The 19024-nt window shown below is 48.5% G+C and overlaps 1 protein-coding gene across 4 annotated transcripts in view; it reads right to left on the bottom strand.

Annotated features, from left to right (window-relative positions):
- The window catches only part of DIAPH2 (diaphanous related formin 2), a 1874941-nt gene that overhangs the window by 1355487 nt on the left and 500430 nt on the right, over window positions 1-19024 (bottom strand). For all 4 annotated transcript variants that reach the window (XM_069746079.1, XM_069746080.1, XM_069746081.1 and 1 more), the window contains one exon: window positions 2382-2492. In XM_069746079.1, coding sequence (XP_069602180.1) covers window positions 2382-2492 — 111 coding nt within the window. The remainder of the gene's footprint in view (window positions 1-2381; window positions 2493-19024) is intronic.

The raw sequence follows: 19024 nt of genomic DNA, 5'->3' as shown, positions 1-19024 counted from the left end.
GTGAAGCCCCTCTACAGGAAGAGACAGTCAGTCCAAGGTTCCGGCTCTCTGTGGTTCGGGGGTGAAGCACCTCTACAGGAGGAGACAGTCAGTCATAGGTTCTGGCTCTCTGTGGTTCGGGGGTGAAGCCCCTCTACATGAGGAGACAGTCAGTCAGAGGTTCTGGCTCTCTGTGGTTCGGGGGTGAAGCCCCTCTACAGGAGGAGACAGTCAGTCAGAGGTTCAGCTCTCTGTGGTTCGGGGGTGAAGCCCCTCTACAGGGGGGGGCAGTCATTCAGAAGTTCGGCTCTCTGTGGTTCGGGGGTGAAGCCCCTCTACAGGGGGGGGGCAGTCAGTCAGAAGTTCGGCTCTCTGTCGTTCGGGGGTGAAGCCCCTCTACAGGATGGGGGCAGTCAGTCTGGGGTTCCGGCTCTCTGTGGTTCGGGGGTGAAGCCCCTCTACAGGAGGAGACAGTCAGTCCGAGGTTCTGGCTCTCTGTGGTTCGGGGGTGAAGCCCCTCTACAGGAGGAGACAGTCAGTCCGAGGTTCTGGCTCTCTGTGGTTCGGGGGTGAAGCACCTCTACAGGAGGAGACAGTCAGTCAGAGGTTCCGGCTCTCTGTGGTTCGGGGGTGAAGCCCCTCTACAGGAGGAGACAGTCAGTCAGAGGTTCAGCTCTCTGTGGTTCGGGGGTGAAGCACCTCTACAGGGGGGGACAGTCAGTCAGAGGTTCAGCTCTCTGTGGTTCGGGGGTGAAGCCCCTCTACAGGAGGAGACAGTCAGTCAGAGGTTCCGACTCTCTGTGGTTCGGGGGCGAAGCCCCTCTACAGGAGGAGACAGTCAGTCCGAGGTTCTGGCTCTCTGTGGTTCGGGGGTGAAGCACCTCTACAGGAGGAGACAGTCAGTCAGAGGTTCAGCTCTCTGTGGTTCGGGGGTGAAGCCCCTCTACAGGAGGAGACAGTCAGTCAGAGGTTCCGGCTCTCTGTGGTTCGGGGGTGAAGCCCCTCTACAGGAGGAGACAGTCAGTCAGAGGTTCCGGCTCTCTATGGTTCGGGGGTGAAGCCCCTCTACAGGAAGAGACAGTCAGTCCAAGGTTCCGGCTCTCTGTGGTTCGGGGGTGAAGCACCTCTACAGGAGGAGACAGTCAGTCATAGGTTCTGGCTCTCTGTGGTTCGGGGGTGAAGCCCCTCTACATGAGGAGACAGTCAGTCAGAGGTTCTGGCTCTCTGTGGTTCGGGGGTGAAGCCCCTCTACAGGAGGAGACAGTCAGTCAGAGGTTCAGCTCTCTGTGGTTCGGGGGTGAAGCCCCTCTACAGGGGGGGGCAGTCATTCAGAAGTTCGGCTCTCTGTGGTTCGGGGGTGAAGCCCCTCTACAGGGGGGGGGCAGTCAGTCAGAAGTTCGGCTCTCTGTCGTTCGGGGGTGAAGCCCCTCTACAGGGGGGGGGCAGTCAGTCAGAAGTTCGGCTCTCTGTCGTTCGGGGGTGAAGCCCCTCTACAGGATGGGGGCAGTCATTCAGAAGTTCGGCTCTCTGTGGTTCGGGGGTGAAGCCCCTCTACAGGGGGGGGCAGTCATTCAGAAGTTCGGCTCTCTGTGGTTCGGGGGTGAAGCCCCTCTACAGGGGGGGGGCAGTCATTCAGAAGTTCGGCTCTCTGTCGTTCGGGGGTGAAGCCCCTCTACAGGATGGGGGCAGTGATTCTGGGTTCTTCTCTATAGCTTTCCCTCATTGTCTGGTCCATCGTTATCTGGGCTACTAAGGGAAGGATTGGACTAGTAATCTGAGAATCCAGTCCTTGTACAGACTGACAAAGAGGAAAACAAGAATAGACAGAAGAATACTATAAAATGCTGTTTTCTATAAATGTGAAATAAAAGTGGAAACTTTGTGACAGAAACGTCTGTATAAATCGATATTTTATTCTCAATGTTGGAATTGCAGATTTTCGATCTTTCTTGCGGGGTCTGCTCTGACCGTTCTGTCTGGTGAGAGCAGCCGAGGGCATGGGGTGGCCGCCCCCGGCCATGAACGGTGAGCCCACAAGTCTGATGGTGACCAGACCGCACTGTCCACAGAGTCCTGCCCGATACTTGCAGGATGGTGGGCATCATAGTGATCGGACCACTACCATAGCTCACTGCCTCTTGACTCCACAGACCACCTCATGTAGATGTGTGTCTGTGACCAGAGTGTTCTCCCTGCATGTACCTCCGGGGGGCGCCATGATCAGACTATCAGGCTCTGTTCACACCATGAGCTTTTGATGAGTTTTTCATGTTGCAGATTTTCTGCACATATTAAGTAAGATCGGTTACTTGTATTTCTTAAAAAATATGCAACAGGAAAAACTGAGCAAAAGCTGAAGGTGTGAACGCGTCCTTACAGACATGGAGAGTCCATTTACTTACCGGTAATATCTGCTTCAGTCCGCAGCGTAAGAACTCGTTCCTCAGATGTATCCTGAAGTCCAGATCCTCCGGGGAGGTGAGAAGAGCATTAATAAACTGCATACAGGACACCTGAAAACAGAAGGCAGAAATCAGGATGAAAAGGAAACAGGACGGAGAAAGCAGTCAGTGTGCGGAGCCGGCGCCATTACCCCCCCACCCCATTATAGACCGCGGACAACCGTCATGGAGGTCTCATCACTATTCTGTAGTGTCAGGAGTGATGGATCATTGGAGAGGTGACCTCGCTCCCAATATCGATCCCAAGAAGCGTTAACCCACCGGACGCTGTCAGCGCTGACCCGCTGTATTAACCCTTACCGCTGCCCCTACGTGGACATCATTCATCTGTATGGACAGAGACATCTGCAGCAGGCAGACCTCGGAGGAGGAGTTTCTGCACCATCACCATCATCATCACCAGCATCATTATCATAATCTCCATCAACATCATCATCACCATCGTCATCATCACTATCACCCTCCAGGGAAGAGGGAGACGGGCCCCTATATGATAAGATGACTGCTGGGCCCCTATATGATAAGATGACTGCTGGGCCCCTATATGATAAGATGGCTGCTCGGCCCCTATATGATAAGATGACTGCTCAGCCCCTATATGATAAGATGACTGCTGGGCCCCTATATGATAAGATGACTGCTGGGCCCCTATATGATAAGATGGCTGCTCGGCCCCTATATGATAAGATGGCTGCTGGGTCTCTATATATTAAGATGGCTGCTGGGTCCCTATATGATAAGATGACTGCTGGGCCCCTATATGATAAGATGACTGCTGGGCCCCTATATGATAAGATGGCTGCTCGGCCCCTATATGATAAGATGGCTGCTGGGTCTCTATATATTAAGATGGCTGCTGGGTCCCTATATGATAAGATGACTGCTGGGCCCCTATATGATAAGATGACTGCTGGGCCCCTATATGATAAGATGGCTGCTGGGGCCCTATATGATAAGATGACTGCTGGGTCCCTATATGATAAGATGACTGCTGGGTCCCTATATGATAAGATGGCTGCTCGGCCCCTATATGATAAGATGACTGCTGGGTCCCTATATGATAAGATGGCTGCTGGGTCCCTATATGATAAGATGACTGCTGGGCCCCTATATGATAAGATGACTGCTGGGCCCCTATATGATAAGATGACTGCTGGGCCCCTATATGATAAGATGACTGCTGGGTCCCTATATGATAAGATGGCTGCTCGGCCCCTATATGATAAGATGACTGCTGGGTCCCTATATGATAAGATGGCTGCTGGGTCCCTATATGATAAGATGACTGCTGGGCCCCTATATGATAAGATGACTGCTGGGCCCCTATATGATAAGATGACTGCTGGGCCCCTATATGATAAGATGACTGCTGGGTCCCTATATGATAAGATGGATGCTCGGCCCCTATATGATAAGATGACTGCTGGGTCCCTATATGATAAGATGACTGCTGGGTCCCTATATGATAAGATGACTGCTGGGCCCCTATATGATAAGATGACTGCTGGGTCCCTATATGATAAGATGACTGCTGGGCCCCTATATGATAAGATGACTGCTGGGTCCCTATATGATAAGATGGCTGCTCGGCCCCTATATGATAAGATGACTGCTGGGCCCCTATATGATAAGATGACTGCTGGGTCCCTATATGATAAGATGACTGCTGGGCCCCTATATGATAAGATGACTGCTGGGTCCCTATATGATAAGATGGCTGCTCGGCCCCTATATGATAAGATGACTGCTGGGCCCCTATATGATAAGATGACTGCTGGGTCCCTATATGATAAGATGACTGCTGGGCCCCTATATGATAAGATGACTGCTGGGTCCCTATATGATAAGATGGCTGCTCGGCCCCTATATGATAAGATGACTGCTGGGTCCCTATATGATAAGATGACTGCTGGGCCCCTATATGATAAGATGACTGCTGGGCCCCTATATGATAAGATGGCTGCTCGGCCCCTATATGATAAGATGGCTGCTGGGTCTCTATATATTAAGATGGCTGCTGGGTCCCTATATGATAAGATGACTGCTGGGCCCCTATATGATAAGATGGCTGCTGGGCCCCTATATGATAAGATGGCTGCTCGGCCCCTATATGATATGATGGCTGCTGGGTCTCTATATATTAAGATGGCTGCTGGGTCCCTATATGATAAGATGACTGCTGGGTCTCTATATATTAAGATGGCTGCTGGGTCCCTATATGATAAGATGACTGCTGGGCCCCTATATGATAAGATGGCTGCTGGGCCCCTATATGATAAGATGGCTGCTCGGCCCCTATATGATATGATGGCTGCTGGGTCTCTATATATTAAGATGGCTGCTGGGTCCCTATATGATAAGATGACTGCTGGGTCTCTATATGATAAGATGGCTGCTGGGTCCCTATATGATAAGATGGCTGCTGAGACCCTATATGATAAGATGGCTGCTGGGTCTCTATATATTAAGATGGCTGCTGGGGCCCTGTATGATAAGATGACTGCTGGGGCCCTATATGATAAGATGGCTGCTGGGTCTCTATATATTAAGATGGCTGCTGGGTCCCTATATGATAAGATGACTGCTGGGTCTCTATATATTAAGATGGCTGATGGGGCCCTGTATGATAAGATGACTGCTGGGGCCCTATATGATAAGATGACTGCTGGGTCTCTATATGATAAGATGGCTGCTGGGTCCCTATATGATAAGATGGCTGCTGGGTCCCTATATGATAAGATGGCTGCTGAGACCCTATATGATAAGATGGCTGCTGAGACTCTATATGATAAGATGGCTGCTGGGTCCCTATATGATAAAATGACTTCTGGGGCCCTGTATGATAATGTGGTATCCCGATACCTGTTCTGCTGCTGAATGAGACAGTTGTGGTGTGGCAGTAGTTTTGTCAGGATTAGTTTGGGCGCTGTGAGTTAGGAGATGTAGTACATTGCATTGCATACCAAAGACTCATAAATGTGCTGTGCTGCCATCTACTGGCCAATGTATATATGACAGCTAAGTGATTATTCTCCTCACAACAAGCTGCCATAGAAACGGCTGGGAGGAGCCTCCAGCTCAGGACTCACACATACTTCCTGAGGTAACCTCCAGTTCTGAGCAGTTCCAGCTGCCTGAGGGAGCAAACACTACTGCTCCCAGCATAGTTTCCATGCCAGGCCACGCTGAGGAGGCAGACATTACTGCTTCCATCATAGTTTCCATGCCAGTCCACGCTGAGGGGACATCTTTCTCCTCATCTCCTCCACAAAGGAGTGAAGCCTCCTCCAGTCAGGAGAGATAACCCTGCACATGTGCTCTCCTCCATGCTGATTATCCTGTTTGACTCTAGTCAGGGCCATATCTACATGGCTGTCACACCACAGACTTTTCACTAACCTACCCCTGTGATAGGGAACGGTAGGCCCCAAACTGTGAGTACTTCCACCCTTCAGTGTGTTTCCTCAGAGAGCCAATCTGTGAAGATCCCTCCATCAGTGTAATATTTCTTGGACTGCGCATAGCATTTCCTCTAATAGAAAGTGAAGAGAACTCTGCTCCAGCCGCCCTGAGAGGCCATAACCTCGCTTGTCTCATGAGGAGACAACCATTACTTTCATGTGCACAATATACTGTGAACTTTGTCTTTAAGAGAGAGACTGGATCCCTTTATCTCTTTCAGTAACATTGTTATGTTTACAAGTTCACCTGCGTCCCTGGCTGCTTGAGATTACACTACGGGCGCTCTAAACTCTACACCCAGACACCAGTGCTACAGGAGTGCCCCCGGGGGTCCTATACCATCCACACGTGCAACCTCCCACTACCGACAATTGTTGTGGACACGAGGGAAGTGTTGAGGGGTCCAGGTACCTACTTCTGCTACCGTGACTTCATTATCTGCTGCCAGTGGGACTACATGCCCCAGCTGGCCCTTCTGCAACACCTAGTGCCTCCCCAGTGGCCCACCACAATAAGATGACTTCTGGGGCCCCAATATGATGAACTGAGTGCTGGATGGCATCCACATTTCTAAGCATTACAATAGCAGAAATCGTCCCACACAACTTTGGCATAAGTGCCATGTGTAGGCGCAATTCACTGTGGCCTTTAACAGACAGAACCTAGGATAAAACAATGAGCGAATCCCCTGCAGTAAGTAAATAGTAATAGTACGTGTCACGGTCTCTAAAGCAACCCCTACGGGGAAGTCGATAAATGGACGGCACAACAAATTCACAACGGGATGGAAAAGGGGGGAGGAAGGCCCTATCAGGGAAATGAAGGAAGGGACACCCCTGAGCTCGAGCCTGAGCCTGTCCCTGCACTCCCCTAACTCCCTAATTGGGTCCTTCCCCCCCACCGCATCCCTAACTGTCACCTAACTCTGCCCTGGCTAGTGCACTAGCCAGCAACGGGCACTAGCTGCACCACTGCAAATATTAACACACGGGAGTTAGTGACAAACACGAAAGGGGCGAGGGAATAAACACTTAGCTTTCTCTGCTGCAAAGCGCCACACAGCAGAATAAAGGCACCAGGATAATTGACCCAGCAGAAGCACCAAAGCACCCAGAGAGCTCCTCACTCAGGCTTGGTCACTGAAGATTGTTTTATCACTGACAATCAGCTGATGCATCAGGTGACCCTTTAAAGGATGTGTGAGTGGTCACCACCACATCAGTTCACCCAGCAACACTGCAGTTACACCAGACCAGATAGGGGGGGCAGTCAAGCACAAAAGCCACCCCACCACGCCAAGATTTACCCGAACAGGATTGTACCCAACTTTAATGCACAAGAATGTAAAGCTCAGGTGCGCCGGCTAATTTCTTAGTTTTTTCCTTTACTCCCTATATCCGATCACTCACTCGCTTCTGTCACCTGCATCTTAAAAACATCTCCAGAATCCGACCTTTTCTTACCTTTGAAACTGCTAAGACTGTTACTGTCGCTCTTATTCATTCCCGTCTGGACTACTGCAACTCTCTTCTGATCGGTCTCCCTCTTACCAAACTTTCTCCTCTCTATCCATCTTGAATGCGGCAGCCAGGGTCATATTTCTGTCCAGCCGCTTCAACGATGCCTCCATCTTGTGCCAGTCATTACACTGGCTACCCATTTGCTACAGGGTCCAGTATAAACTCATCTCTCTCACCCACAAAGCTCTCCACAGTTCTGCACCGCCTTATATCTCCGCTCTTATCTCCGTCTATCGCCCTACACGTGCCCTCCGTTCTACAAATGACCTAAGAGTAACATCCCCCGTAATCCGAACCTCGTACCTCCGTCTCCAAGACTTCTCTCGTGGTGCGCCAGCTCTCTGGAATGTACTTCCCCAGACAATCAGACTGATACCTAGCCCCGACCTATTCAAGCGCGCTTTAAAAACCCATCTCTTCAAACAAGCCTACCACATCGATGGACACAGGACGGACTCCTCGCCAGAGACGGACTACACCTCAACAAACCTGGGAAACACACATTCGCCAGAAGACTCGCTACACTCATCAGGAGGGCGTTAAACTAGAAGAAGAGGGGACGGGAAGAAAAACATTAGACTTGAACAAAGAAGATCCAGGAAAACATACTCAGAAGGGAGGTAAGAACATTTCTAAAACAATCCACAGCGAGGAGATTGCAACAAAACAAAATCCTCTAAACTGCATGCTCGCAAACGCCAGAAGCCTGACAAACAAGATGGAAGAACTAGAAGCAGAAATATCTACAGGTAACTTTGACATAGTGGGAATAACTGAGACCTGGTTAGATGAAAGCTATGACTGGGAAGTTAACTTACAGGGTTACAGTCTGTTTAGAAAGGATCGTAAAAATCGGAGAGGAGGAGGGGTTTGTCTCTATGTAAAGTCTTGTCTAAAGTCCACTTTAAGGGAGGATATTAGCGAAGGAAATGAGGATGTCGAGTCCATATGGGTCGAAATTCATGGAGGGAAAAATGGTAACAAAATTCTCATTGGGGTCTGTTACAAACCCCCAAATATAACAGAAAGCATGGAAAGTCTACTTCTAAAGCAGATAGATGAAGCTGCAACCCATAATGAGGTCCTGGTTATGGGGGACTTTAACTACCCGGATATTAACTGGGAAACAGAAACCTGTGAAACCCATAAAGGCAACAGGTTTCTGCTAATAACCAAGAAAAATTATCTTTCACAATTGGTGCAGAATCCAACCAGAGGAGCAGCACTTTTAGACCTAATACTATCTAATAGACCTGACAGAATAACAAATCTGCAGGTGGTCGGGCATTTAGGAAATAGCGACCACAATATTGTGCAGTTTCACCTGTCTTTCACTAGGGGGACTTGTCAGGGAGTCACAAAAACATTGAACTTTAGGAAGGCAAAGTTTGAACAGCTTAGAGATGCCCTTAATCTGGTAGACTGGGACAATATCCTCAGAAATAAGAATACAGATAATAAATGGGAAATGTTTAAGAACATCCTAAATAGGCAGTGTAAGCGGTTTATACCTTGTGGGAATAAAAGGACTAGAAATAGGAAAAACCCAATGTGGCTAAACAAAGAAGTAAGACAGGCAATTAACAGTAAAAAGAAAGCATTTGCACTACTAAAGCAGGATGGCACCATTGAAGCTCTAAAAAACTATAGGGAGAAAAATACTTTATCTAAAAAACTAATTAAAGCTGCCAAAAAGGAAACAGAGAAGCACATTGCTAAGGAGAGTAAAACTAATCCCAAACTGTTCTTCAACTATATCAATAGTAAAAGAATAAAAACTGAAAATGTAGGCCCCTTAAAAAATAGTGAGGAAAGAATGGTTGTAGATGACGAGGAAAAAGCGAACATATTAAACACCTTCTTCTCCACGGTATTCACGGTGGAAAATGAAATGCTAGGTGAAATCCCAAGAAACAATGAAAACCCTATATTAAGGGTCACCAATCTAACCCAAGAAGAGGTGCGAAACCGGCTAAATAAGATTAAAATAGATAAATCTCCGGGTCCGGATGGCATACACCCACGAGTACTAAGAGAACTAAGTAATGTAATAGATAAACCATTATTTCTTATTTTTAGGGACTCTATAGCGACAGGATCTGTTCCGCAGGATTGGCGCATAGCAAATGTGGTGCCAATATTCAAAAAGGGCTCTAAAAGTGAACCTGGAAATTATAGGCCAGTAAGTCTAACCTCTATTGTTGGTAAAATATTTGAAGGGTTTCTGAGGGATGTTATTCTGGATTATCTCAATGAGAATAACTGTGTAACTCCATATCAGCATGGGTTTATAAGAAATCGCTCCTGTCAAACCAATCTAATCAGTTTTTATGAAGCGGTAAGCTATAGGCTGGACCACGGTGAGTCATTGGACGTGGTATATCTCGATTTTTCCAAAGCGTTTGATACCGTGCCGCACAAGAGGTTGGTACACAAAATGAGAATGCTTGGTCTGGGGGAAATTGTGTGTAAATGGGTTAGTAACTGGCTTAGTGATAGAAAGCAGAGGGTGGTTATAAATGGTATAGTCTCTAACTGGGTCGCTGTGACCAGTGGGGTACCGCAGGGGTCAGTATTGGGACCTGTTCTCTTCAACATATTCATTAATGATCTGGTAGAAGGTTTACACAGTAAAATATCGATATTTGCAGATGATACAAAACTATGTAAAGCAGTTAATACAAGAGAAGATAGTATTCTGCTACAGATGGATCTGGATAAGTTGGAAACTTGGGCTGAAAGGTGGCAGATGAGGTTTAACAATGATAAATGTAAGGTTATACACATGGGAAGAAGGAATCAATGTCACCATTACACACTGAATGGGAAACCACTGGGTAAATCTGACAGGGAGAAGGACTTGGGGATCCTAGTTAATGATAAACTTACCTGGAGCAGCCAGTGCCAGGCAGCAGCTGCCAAGGCAAACAGGATCATGGGGTGCATTAAAAGAGGTCTGGATACACATGATGAGAGCATTATACTGCCTCTGTACAAATCCCTAGTTAGACCGCACATGGAGTACTGTGTCCAGTTTTGGGCACCGGTGCTCAGGAAGGATATAATGGAACTAGAGAGAGTACAAAGGAGGGCAACAAAATTAATAAAGGGGATGGGAGAACTACAATACCCAGATAGATTAGCGAAATTAGGATTATTTAGTCTAGAAAAAAGACGACTGAGGGGCGATCTAATAACCATGTATAAGTATATAAGGGGACAATACAAATATCTCGCTGAGGATCTGTTTATACCAAGGAAGGTGACGGGCACAAGGGGGCATTCTTTGCGTCTGGAGGAGAGAAGGTTTTTCCACCAACATAGAAGAGGATTCTTTACTGTTAGGGCAGTGAGAATCTGGAATTGCTTGCCTGAGGAGGTGGTGATGGCGAACTCAGTCGAGGGGTTCAAGAGAGGCCTGGATGTCTTCCTGGAGCAGAACAATATTGTATCATACAATTAGGTTCTGTAGAAGGACGTAGATCTGGGGATTTATTATGATGGAATATAGGCTGAACTGGATGGACAAATGTCTTTCTTTGGCCTTACTATGTTACTATGTTACTATGTTACATCAACTACTCAGTAAACTAACTTTGTCCTGTTCCCTCCTTCCAAATATTATCTGCATGTGAATCTGCACCCTACTAATCATCTGTCTCCACACCCTCCATGCACATGATAACTGCACTTGATGCTTGACTATTGCACTTAAACACACGGCTGATGACCGGATCATGCAGCTTTATATCAAAATATATATTTATTATAATTGCCAGACCTGAAATAACGAGCACTTTTCACCTATTGTGTCCCCCCATTTCCTTGTAGATTGTAAGCTTGCGAGCCGGGACCTCACCCCTAATGTCACTGTTTAAATTGTCTTAACTTGTACTGAATTTATTGTCTGTACATGTCCCTGCTTAATTGTAAAGTGCTGCGGAATATGTTGGCGCTATATAAATAACAAATTATTATTATTAATTTTTGCATAATTTACTCGTATTTGGTACATACGGAGGCACAGTTCTTCCTTTTTGGACTGTGCATTCAGTCGATATAGCTTTCCCCAGGCAGGTGTCTGATCACCCCCGACCATTTTGAGGGCTGGATGGCATGTAGAGAGGGGAAATACTAGGGGTACAGACCATCCTGACTGGTATACCTTGTTGCTGTGGATTGCCCATAGCGAGGTGAGATACTAGGGGTATGGACCATCCTGACTGGGTAAACCTTGTCACGGTGGATGGCACGTAGCAAGGGGAGGTACTAGGGGAATGGGCTATCCAGACTGGGTACACCTTGTTGCGGTGGACGGCAAGTAACGTTTTGAGATACTAGGGGGTACAGTGTTGTGAATTCCGCTCTCGGGCTCCCTCCGGTGGTTGTAAGTGGCACTTTTGTGAGTTCTGCTCTTGGGCTCCCTCTTGTGGTTTCTAGTGGTATGGCTGCTCCTTGGAGTTAGCTGTATTCAGCTGCCTCCACTTATCGTCTCTTCTGCTCGGCTATTTAGGCCTGGCTCTTTCTTCAGCCAGTGCCACTTGGAAATGGTTCCTGGTTGGATTCACATCTCTTTGGAGTTCCCTGTTATCCTGACCAGTTCAGCTAAGCTAAGTTTTTGCTTGCCCTTTTCTGTCCATAGATTGTGGACTTATCCATTCTGTGCTTTCTATGTTTGTCCAGCTTATCAGTGTGAATTAATTCTGTCTTGCTGGAAGCTCTGGGAGGCAGATTTGCCCTCCACACCTTTAGTCAGGTGTGGAGATTTTTTGTAAACTCTGCGTGGATTTTTGTAGTGTTTTATACTGACCGCACAGTATTCCATCCTGTCCTATCTATTTAGTTAGACTGGCCTCCTGTGCTCATCCTGGTTACATTCTGTGTATGTCTTTTCCCTCTCCACTCACAGTCATTATTTGTGGGGGGCTAATCTATCCTTTGGGGATTTTCTCTGAGGCAAGATAGTTTTCCTGTTTCTATCTTTAGGGGTAGTTAGCTCTTAGGCTGTGACGAGATGCCTAGGGAGAGTTAGGAGCATTCCACGGCTACTTCTAGTGTTGTGTTGAGCTTAGGGACTGCGGTCAGTACAGTTACCACTTCCTTCAGAGCTTGTTCCATGTTGCTCCTAGACCACCTTATCATAACAGTACAGACCATCCTGACTGGGTACACCTTGTCGCTGTGGATGGCACGTAGTGAGGTGAGATACTAGGGGTATGGACCATCCTGACTGGGTACACCTTGTATTATGGACCGACCTTGTTTGGAGTAGTGATATTGCAACCACTAGGGGCAGCACTGGCAAGTAGCGTAGTCAGGCATAGCCAAGGAGTTGATACACAGGAACAGCAGTGTCGTTTGAAGGAATAAGCGGCGGGTGAAAGGAAGCTTGACTAGAGGCTGCTAGCTCACTACTCACACAAGGAAAGAGAGCAAGGCCAGGTTTATATATTACGTGCAATCAGGATGAGCCAATCAGGAACTCAGGTTTGTGACTAACAGGAAACTCAGGGTGGAGACATCAGCAACAACAAAGGTTCAAGTATTTGGGTTAGCACGGAACTGTCCGGTGAGCTGAATAGCTCAGAGGGAAGAGCTGCTGTCTGGTGCACAGGAGCTGATGCGCTTGTTTCCTGACACCTTGTCATGGTGGACGTCACGTAATGATGTGAGATACTAAGGGTACAGACCATCCTGTCTGGGTACACCTTGTCATGGTGGATGTCACGTAGCGAGGTGAGATACTAAGAGTACGTCCCATCCTGATTGGGTGCACCATGTTCGGTGGACAGCAGGTAACAAGGTGAGATAGTAACATAGTAACATAGTTAGTAAGGCCGAAAAAAGACATTTGTCCATCCAGTTCAGCCTATATTCCATCATAATAAATCATAATAAATACCCAGGTCTACGTCCTTCTACAGAACCTAATAATTGTATGATACAATATTGTTCTGCTCCAGGAAGACATCCAGGCCTCTCTTGAACCCCTCGACTGAGTTCGCCATCACCACCTCCTCAGGCAAGCAATTCCAGATTCTCACTGCCCTAACAGTAAAGAATCCTCTTCTATGTTGGTGGAAAAACCTTCTCTCCTCCAGACGCAAAGAATGCCCCCTTGTGCCCGTCACCTTCCTTGGTATAAACAGATCCTCAGCGAGATATTTGTATTGTCCCCTTATATACTTATACATGGTTATTAGATCGCCCCTCAGTCGTCTTTTTTCTAGACTAAATAATCCTAATTTCGCTAATCTATCTGGGTATTGTAGTTCTCCCATCCCCTTTATTAATTTTGTTGCCCTCCTTTGTACTCTCTCTAGTTCCATTATATCCTTCCTGAGCACCGGTGCCCAAAACTGGACACAGTACTCCATGTGCGGTCTAACTAGGGATTTGTACAGAGGCAGTATAATGCTCTCATCATGTGTATCCAGACCTCTTTTAATGCACCCCATGATCCTGTTTGCCTTGGCAGCTGCTGCCTGGCACTGGCTGCTCCAGGTAAGTTTATCATTAACTAGGATCCCCAAGTCCTTCTCCCTGTCAGATTTACCCAGTGGTTTCCCGTTCAGTGTGTAATGGTGATATTGATTCCCTCTTCCCATGTGTATAACCTTACATTTATCATTGTTAAACCTCATCTGCCACCTTTCAGCCCAAGTTTCCAACTTATCCAGATCCATCTGTAGCAGAATACTATCTTCTCTTGTATTAACTGCTTTACATAGTTTTGTATCATCTGCAAATATCGATATTTTACTGTGTAAACCTTCTACCAGATCATTAATGAATATGTTGAAGAGAACAGGTCCCAATACTGACCCCTGCGGTACCCCACTGGTCACAGCGACCCAGTTAGAGACTATACCATTTATAACCACCCTCTGCTTTCTATCACTAAGCCAGTTACTAGGGATACTAGGGGTACGTCCCATCCTGATTGGGTGCACCCTGTTTGGTGGACAGCAGGTAACAAGGTGAGATACTAGGGGTATGGACCATCCTGTCTGGGTTTACTTTGTCATGGTGGACGGCAGGTAACAAGGTGAAATACTAGGGGTACGGACCATCCTGATTGGGTACACTTTGTCATGGTGGACGACATGTAAGAAGTTGAGATACTAGGGGTACGGACCATCCTGATTGGGTACACTTTGTCATGGCGGATGGCATGTCGCGAGGTGAGATACTAGGGGTACGGACTATCCTGATTGGGTACACTTTGTCATGGTGGACAGCATGTAGCGAGGTGAGATACTAGAGGTACGGACCATTCTGCCTGGGTGCACCTTGTCATGGTGGACGGCATGTAACAAGGTGAGATACTAGGGGTACGGACCATCCTGATTGGGTACACTTTGTCATGGTGGACAGCACGTAGCGAGGTGAGATACTAGGGGTATGGACCATCCTGATTGGGTACACTTTGTCATGGTGGATGGCATGTCGCGAGGTGAAATACTAGAGGTACGGACCATTCTGCCTGGGTGCACCTTGTCATGGTGGACGGCATGTAGCGAGGTGAGATACTAGGGGTACGGACCATCCTGTCTGGGTACACTTTGTGATGGTGGACGGCATGTAGCGAGGTGAGATAATAGGGGTACGGACCATCCTGCCTGGGTACACCCTGTTACGATGGATGGCACGTAACAAGGTGAGATACTAGGGGTACGGACCATCCTGATTGGGTACACTTTGTCATGGTGGACGGCATGTAGCGAGGTGAGATACTAGGGGTACGGACCATCCTGATTGGGTGCACCCTGTTACGATGGATGGCACGTAACAAGGTGAGATACTAGGGGTACGGACCATCCTGATTGGGTACACTTTGTCATGGTGGACGGCATGTAGCGAGGTGAGATACTAGGGGTACGGACCATCCTGATTGGGTACACTTTGTCATGGTGGACGGCATGTCACGAGGTGAGATACTAGAGGTATGGACCATCCTGTCTGGGTGCACCTTGTCATGGTGGACTGCATGTAGCGAGGTGAGATACTAGGGGTACGGACCATCCTGTCTGGGTGCACCTTGTCATGGTGGATGGCATGAAGCGAGGTGAGATACTAGGGGTACGGACCATCCTGATTGGGTGCACCATGTCATGGTGGACGGCATGTAGCGAGGTGAGATACTAGAGGTACGGACCATCCTGTCTGGGTGCACCTTGTCATGGTGGATGGCATGTAGCGAGGTGAGATATGAGGGGTACGGACCATCCTGTCTGGGTGCACCTTGTCATGGTGGACGGCATGTAGCGAGGTGAGATGCTAGGGGTACGGACCATCCTGTCTGGGTACACCTTGTCATGGTGGATGGCATGTAGCGAGGTGAGATACTAGAGGTACGGACCATCCTGTCTGGGTACACCTTGTCATGGTGGACGGCATGTAGCGAGGTGAGATACTAGGGGTACGGACCATCCTGATTGGGTGCACTTTGTCATAGTGGACGGCATGTAGCGAGGTGAGATACTAGGGGTACGGACCATCCTGTCTGGGTACACCTTGTCATGGTGGATGGCATGTAGTGAGGTGAGATACTAGAGGTACGGACCATCCTGTCTGGGTACACCTTGTTATGGTGGATGGCATGTAGCGAGGTGAGATACTAGGGGTACGGACCATCCTGTCTGGGTGCACCTTGTCATGGTGGACGGCGTGTAGCAAGGTCAGATACTAGGGGTACGGACCATCCTGTCTGGGTGCACCTTGTCATGGTGGATGGCATGTAGTGAGGTGAGATACTAGGGGTACGGACCATCCTGTCAGGGTGCACCTTGTCATGGTGGACGGCATGTAGCGAGGTGAGATACTATTGGTACGGACCATCCTGTCTGGGAGCACCTTGTCATGGTGGACGGCATGTAGCGAGGTGAGATACTATTGGTACGGACCATCCTGTCTGGGAGCACCTTGTCATGGTGGACGGCATGTAGCGAGGTGAGATACTATTGGTACGGACCATCCTGTCTGGGTGCACCTTGTCATGGTGGATGGCATGTAGCGAGGTGAGATACTAGGGGTACGGATAATCCTGTCTAGGTGTACCTTGTCATGGTGGACGGCGTGTAGTGAGGTGAGATACTAGGGGTACGGACCATCCTGTCTGGGTGTACCTTGTCATGGTGGACGGCGTGTAGTGAGGTGAGATACTAGGGGTACGGACCATCCTGTCTGGGTGCACCTTGTCATGGTGGATGGCATGTAGCGAGGTGAGATACTAGGGGTACGGACCATCCTGTCAGGGTGCACCTTGTCATGGTGGATGGCATGTAGCGAGGTGAGATACTAGGGGTACGGATAATCCTGTCAGGGTGCACCTTGTCATGGTGGATGGCATGTAGTGAGGTGAGATACTAGGGGTACGGACCATCCTGTCTGGGAGCACCTTGTCATGGTGGACGGCATGTAGCGAGGTGAGATACTAGGGGTACGGATAATCCTGTCTGGGTGTACCTTGTCATGGTGGACGGCGTGTAGTGAGGTGAGATACTAGGGGTACGGACCATCCTGTCTGGGTGTACCTTGTCATGGTGGACGGCGTGTAGTGAGGTGAGATACTAGGGGTACGGACCATCCTGTCTGGGTGCACCTTGTCATGGTGGATGGCATGTAGCGAGGTGAGATACTAGGGGTACGGATAATCCTGTCAGGGTGCACCTTGTCATGGTGGATGGCATGTAGTGAGGTGAGATACTAGGGGTACGGACCATCCTGTCTGGGAGCACCTTGTCATGGTGGACGGCATGTAGTGAGGTGAGATACTAGGGGTACGGACCATCCTGTCTGGGAGCACCTTGTCATGGTGGACGGCGTGTAGCAAGGTCAGATACTAGGGGTACGGACCATCCTGTCAGGGTGCACCTTGTCATGGTGGACGGCATGTAGTGAGGTGAGATACTAGGGGTACGGACCATCCTGTCTGGGAGCACCTTGTCATGGTGGACGGCATGTAGTGAGGTGAGATACTAGGGGTACGGACCATCCTGTCTGGGTGCACCTTGTCGCGGTGGATGGTGTTTACGCCCACATGCCATTTCAAGGTCTATAATTATTTATTTCATTTTTGCATGTGATTTGCTCAGTAGAAATATTACTATTATTTACAGGCACGATGGAGGGCGGCAGCGCTTGTGAATTAGCTGCCTGCATCAGTACATTCTCTGTCTTGTAACACTGCAGCCATTGTATCCATCTTGCGGATTATTATCCGGGCGGCCAGCAGATTCCCAGCGGAGGAACATGGCTGCCCTTGTATCATCACCTTGACCTGCGAAGAAGCAAATTCAATCAGTGCGCCGTCCTCCGCAGCCTTCGATTACACAAGTCTTGGGATGTCAGCAGCCGTCACCTCCGAGGAAGAGTCTTCCTCTCAATCATCTCATTCCTCCTGTGATCGGGCCCTCGGCTTCTCCAGGATTAGATACCCACGTCTGCAGAATTCTGCCCGATCAGATGCCGAGGCGCCAACACCGGCAACCACGGCACCGCAGACTGTATCACACAGGATAGGATTAGATACACAGCTCAGCAGTCAGTTTCACACAGGATAGGATTAGATACACGGCTCAGCAGTCAGTATCACACAGGAGAGGATTAGATACACGGCTCAGCAGTCAGTATCACACAGGAGAGGATTAGATACACGGCACCGCAGACTGTATCACACAGGAGAGGATTAGATACACGGCTCAGCAGACAGTATCACACAGGATAGGATTAGATACACGGCACCGCAGACTGTATCACACAGGATAGGATTAGATACACGGCACCGCAGACTGTATCACACAGGATAGGATTAGATACACGGCACCGCAGACTGTATCACACAGGAGAGGATTAGATACACAGCTCAGCAGACAGTATCACACAGGATAGGATTAGATACACGGCACCGCAGACTGTATCACACAGGAGAGGATTAAATACACGGCACCGCAGACTGTATCACACAGGATAGGATTAGATACACGGCACCGCAGACTGTATCACACAGGAGAGGATTAGATACACAGCTCAGCAGACAGTTTCACACAGGATAGGATTAGATACACGGCACCGCAGACTGTATCACACAGGAGAGGATTAGATACACAGCTCAGCAGTCAGTATCACACAGGAGAGGATTAGATACACGGCACCGCAGACTGTATAACACAGGAGAGGATTAGATACACGGCTCAGCAGTCAGCATCACACAGGAGAGGATTAGATACACAGCTCTGCAGTCAGTATCACACAGGATAGGATTAGATACACAGCTCAGCAGACAGTATCACACAGGAGAGGATTAGATACACGGCTCAGCAGTCAGTATCACACAGGATAGGATTAGATACACAGCTCAGCAGTCAGTATCACACAGGAGAGGATTAGATACACAGCTCAGCAGACAGTATCACACAGGATAGGATTAGATACACGGCTCAGCAGTCAGTATCACACAGGATAGGATTAGATACACAGCTCAGCAGTCAGTATCACACAGGATAGGATTAGATACACGGCTCAGCAGTCAGTATCGCACAGGAGAGGATTAGATACACAGCTCAGCAGTCAGTATCACACAGGAGAGGATTAGATACA

This window comes from Ranitomeya imitator, chromosome 2, assembly GCF_032444005.1.
Source record: "Ranitomeya imitator isolate aRanImi1 chromosome 2, aRanImi1.pri, whole genome shotgun sequence".
In the NCBI taxonomy this organism is placed as follows: Eukaryota; Metazoa; Chordata; class Amphibia; order Anura; family Dendrobatidae; genus Ranitomeya; species Ranitomeya imitator.
Note: the sequence above shows the minus strand (reverse complement) of the source record. Positions and strands in the feature narration are given on the sequence as shown.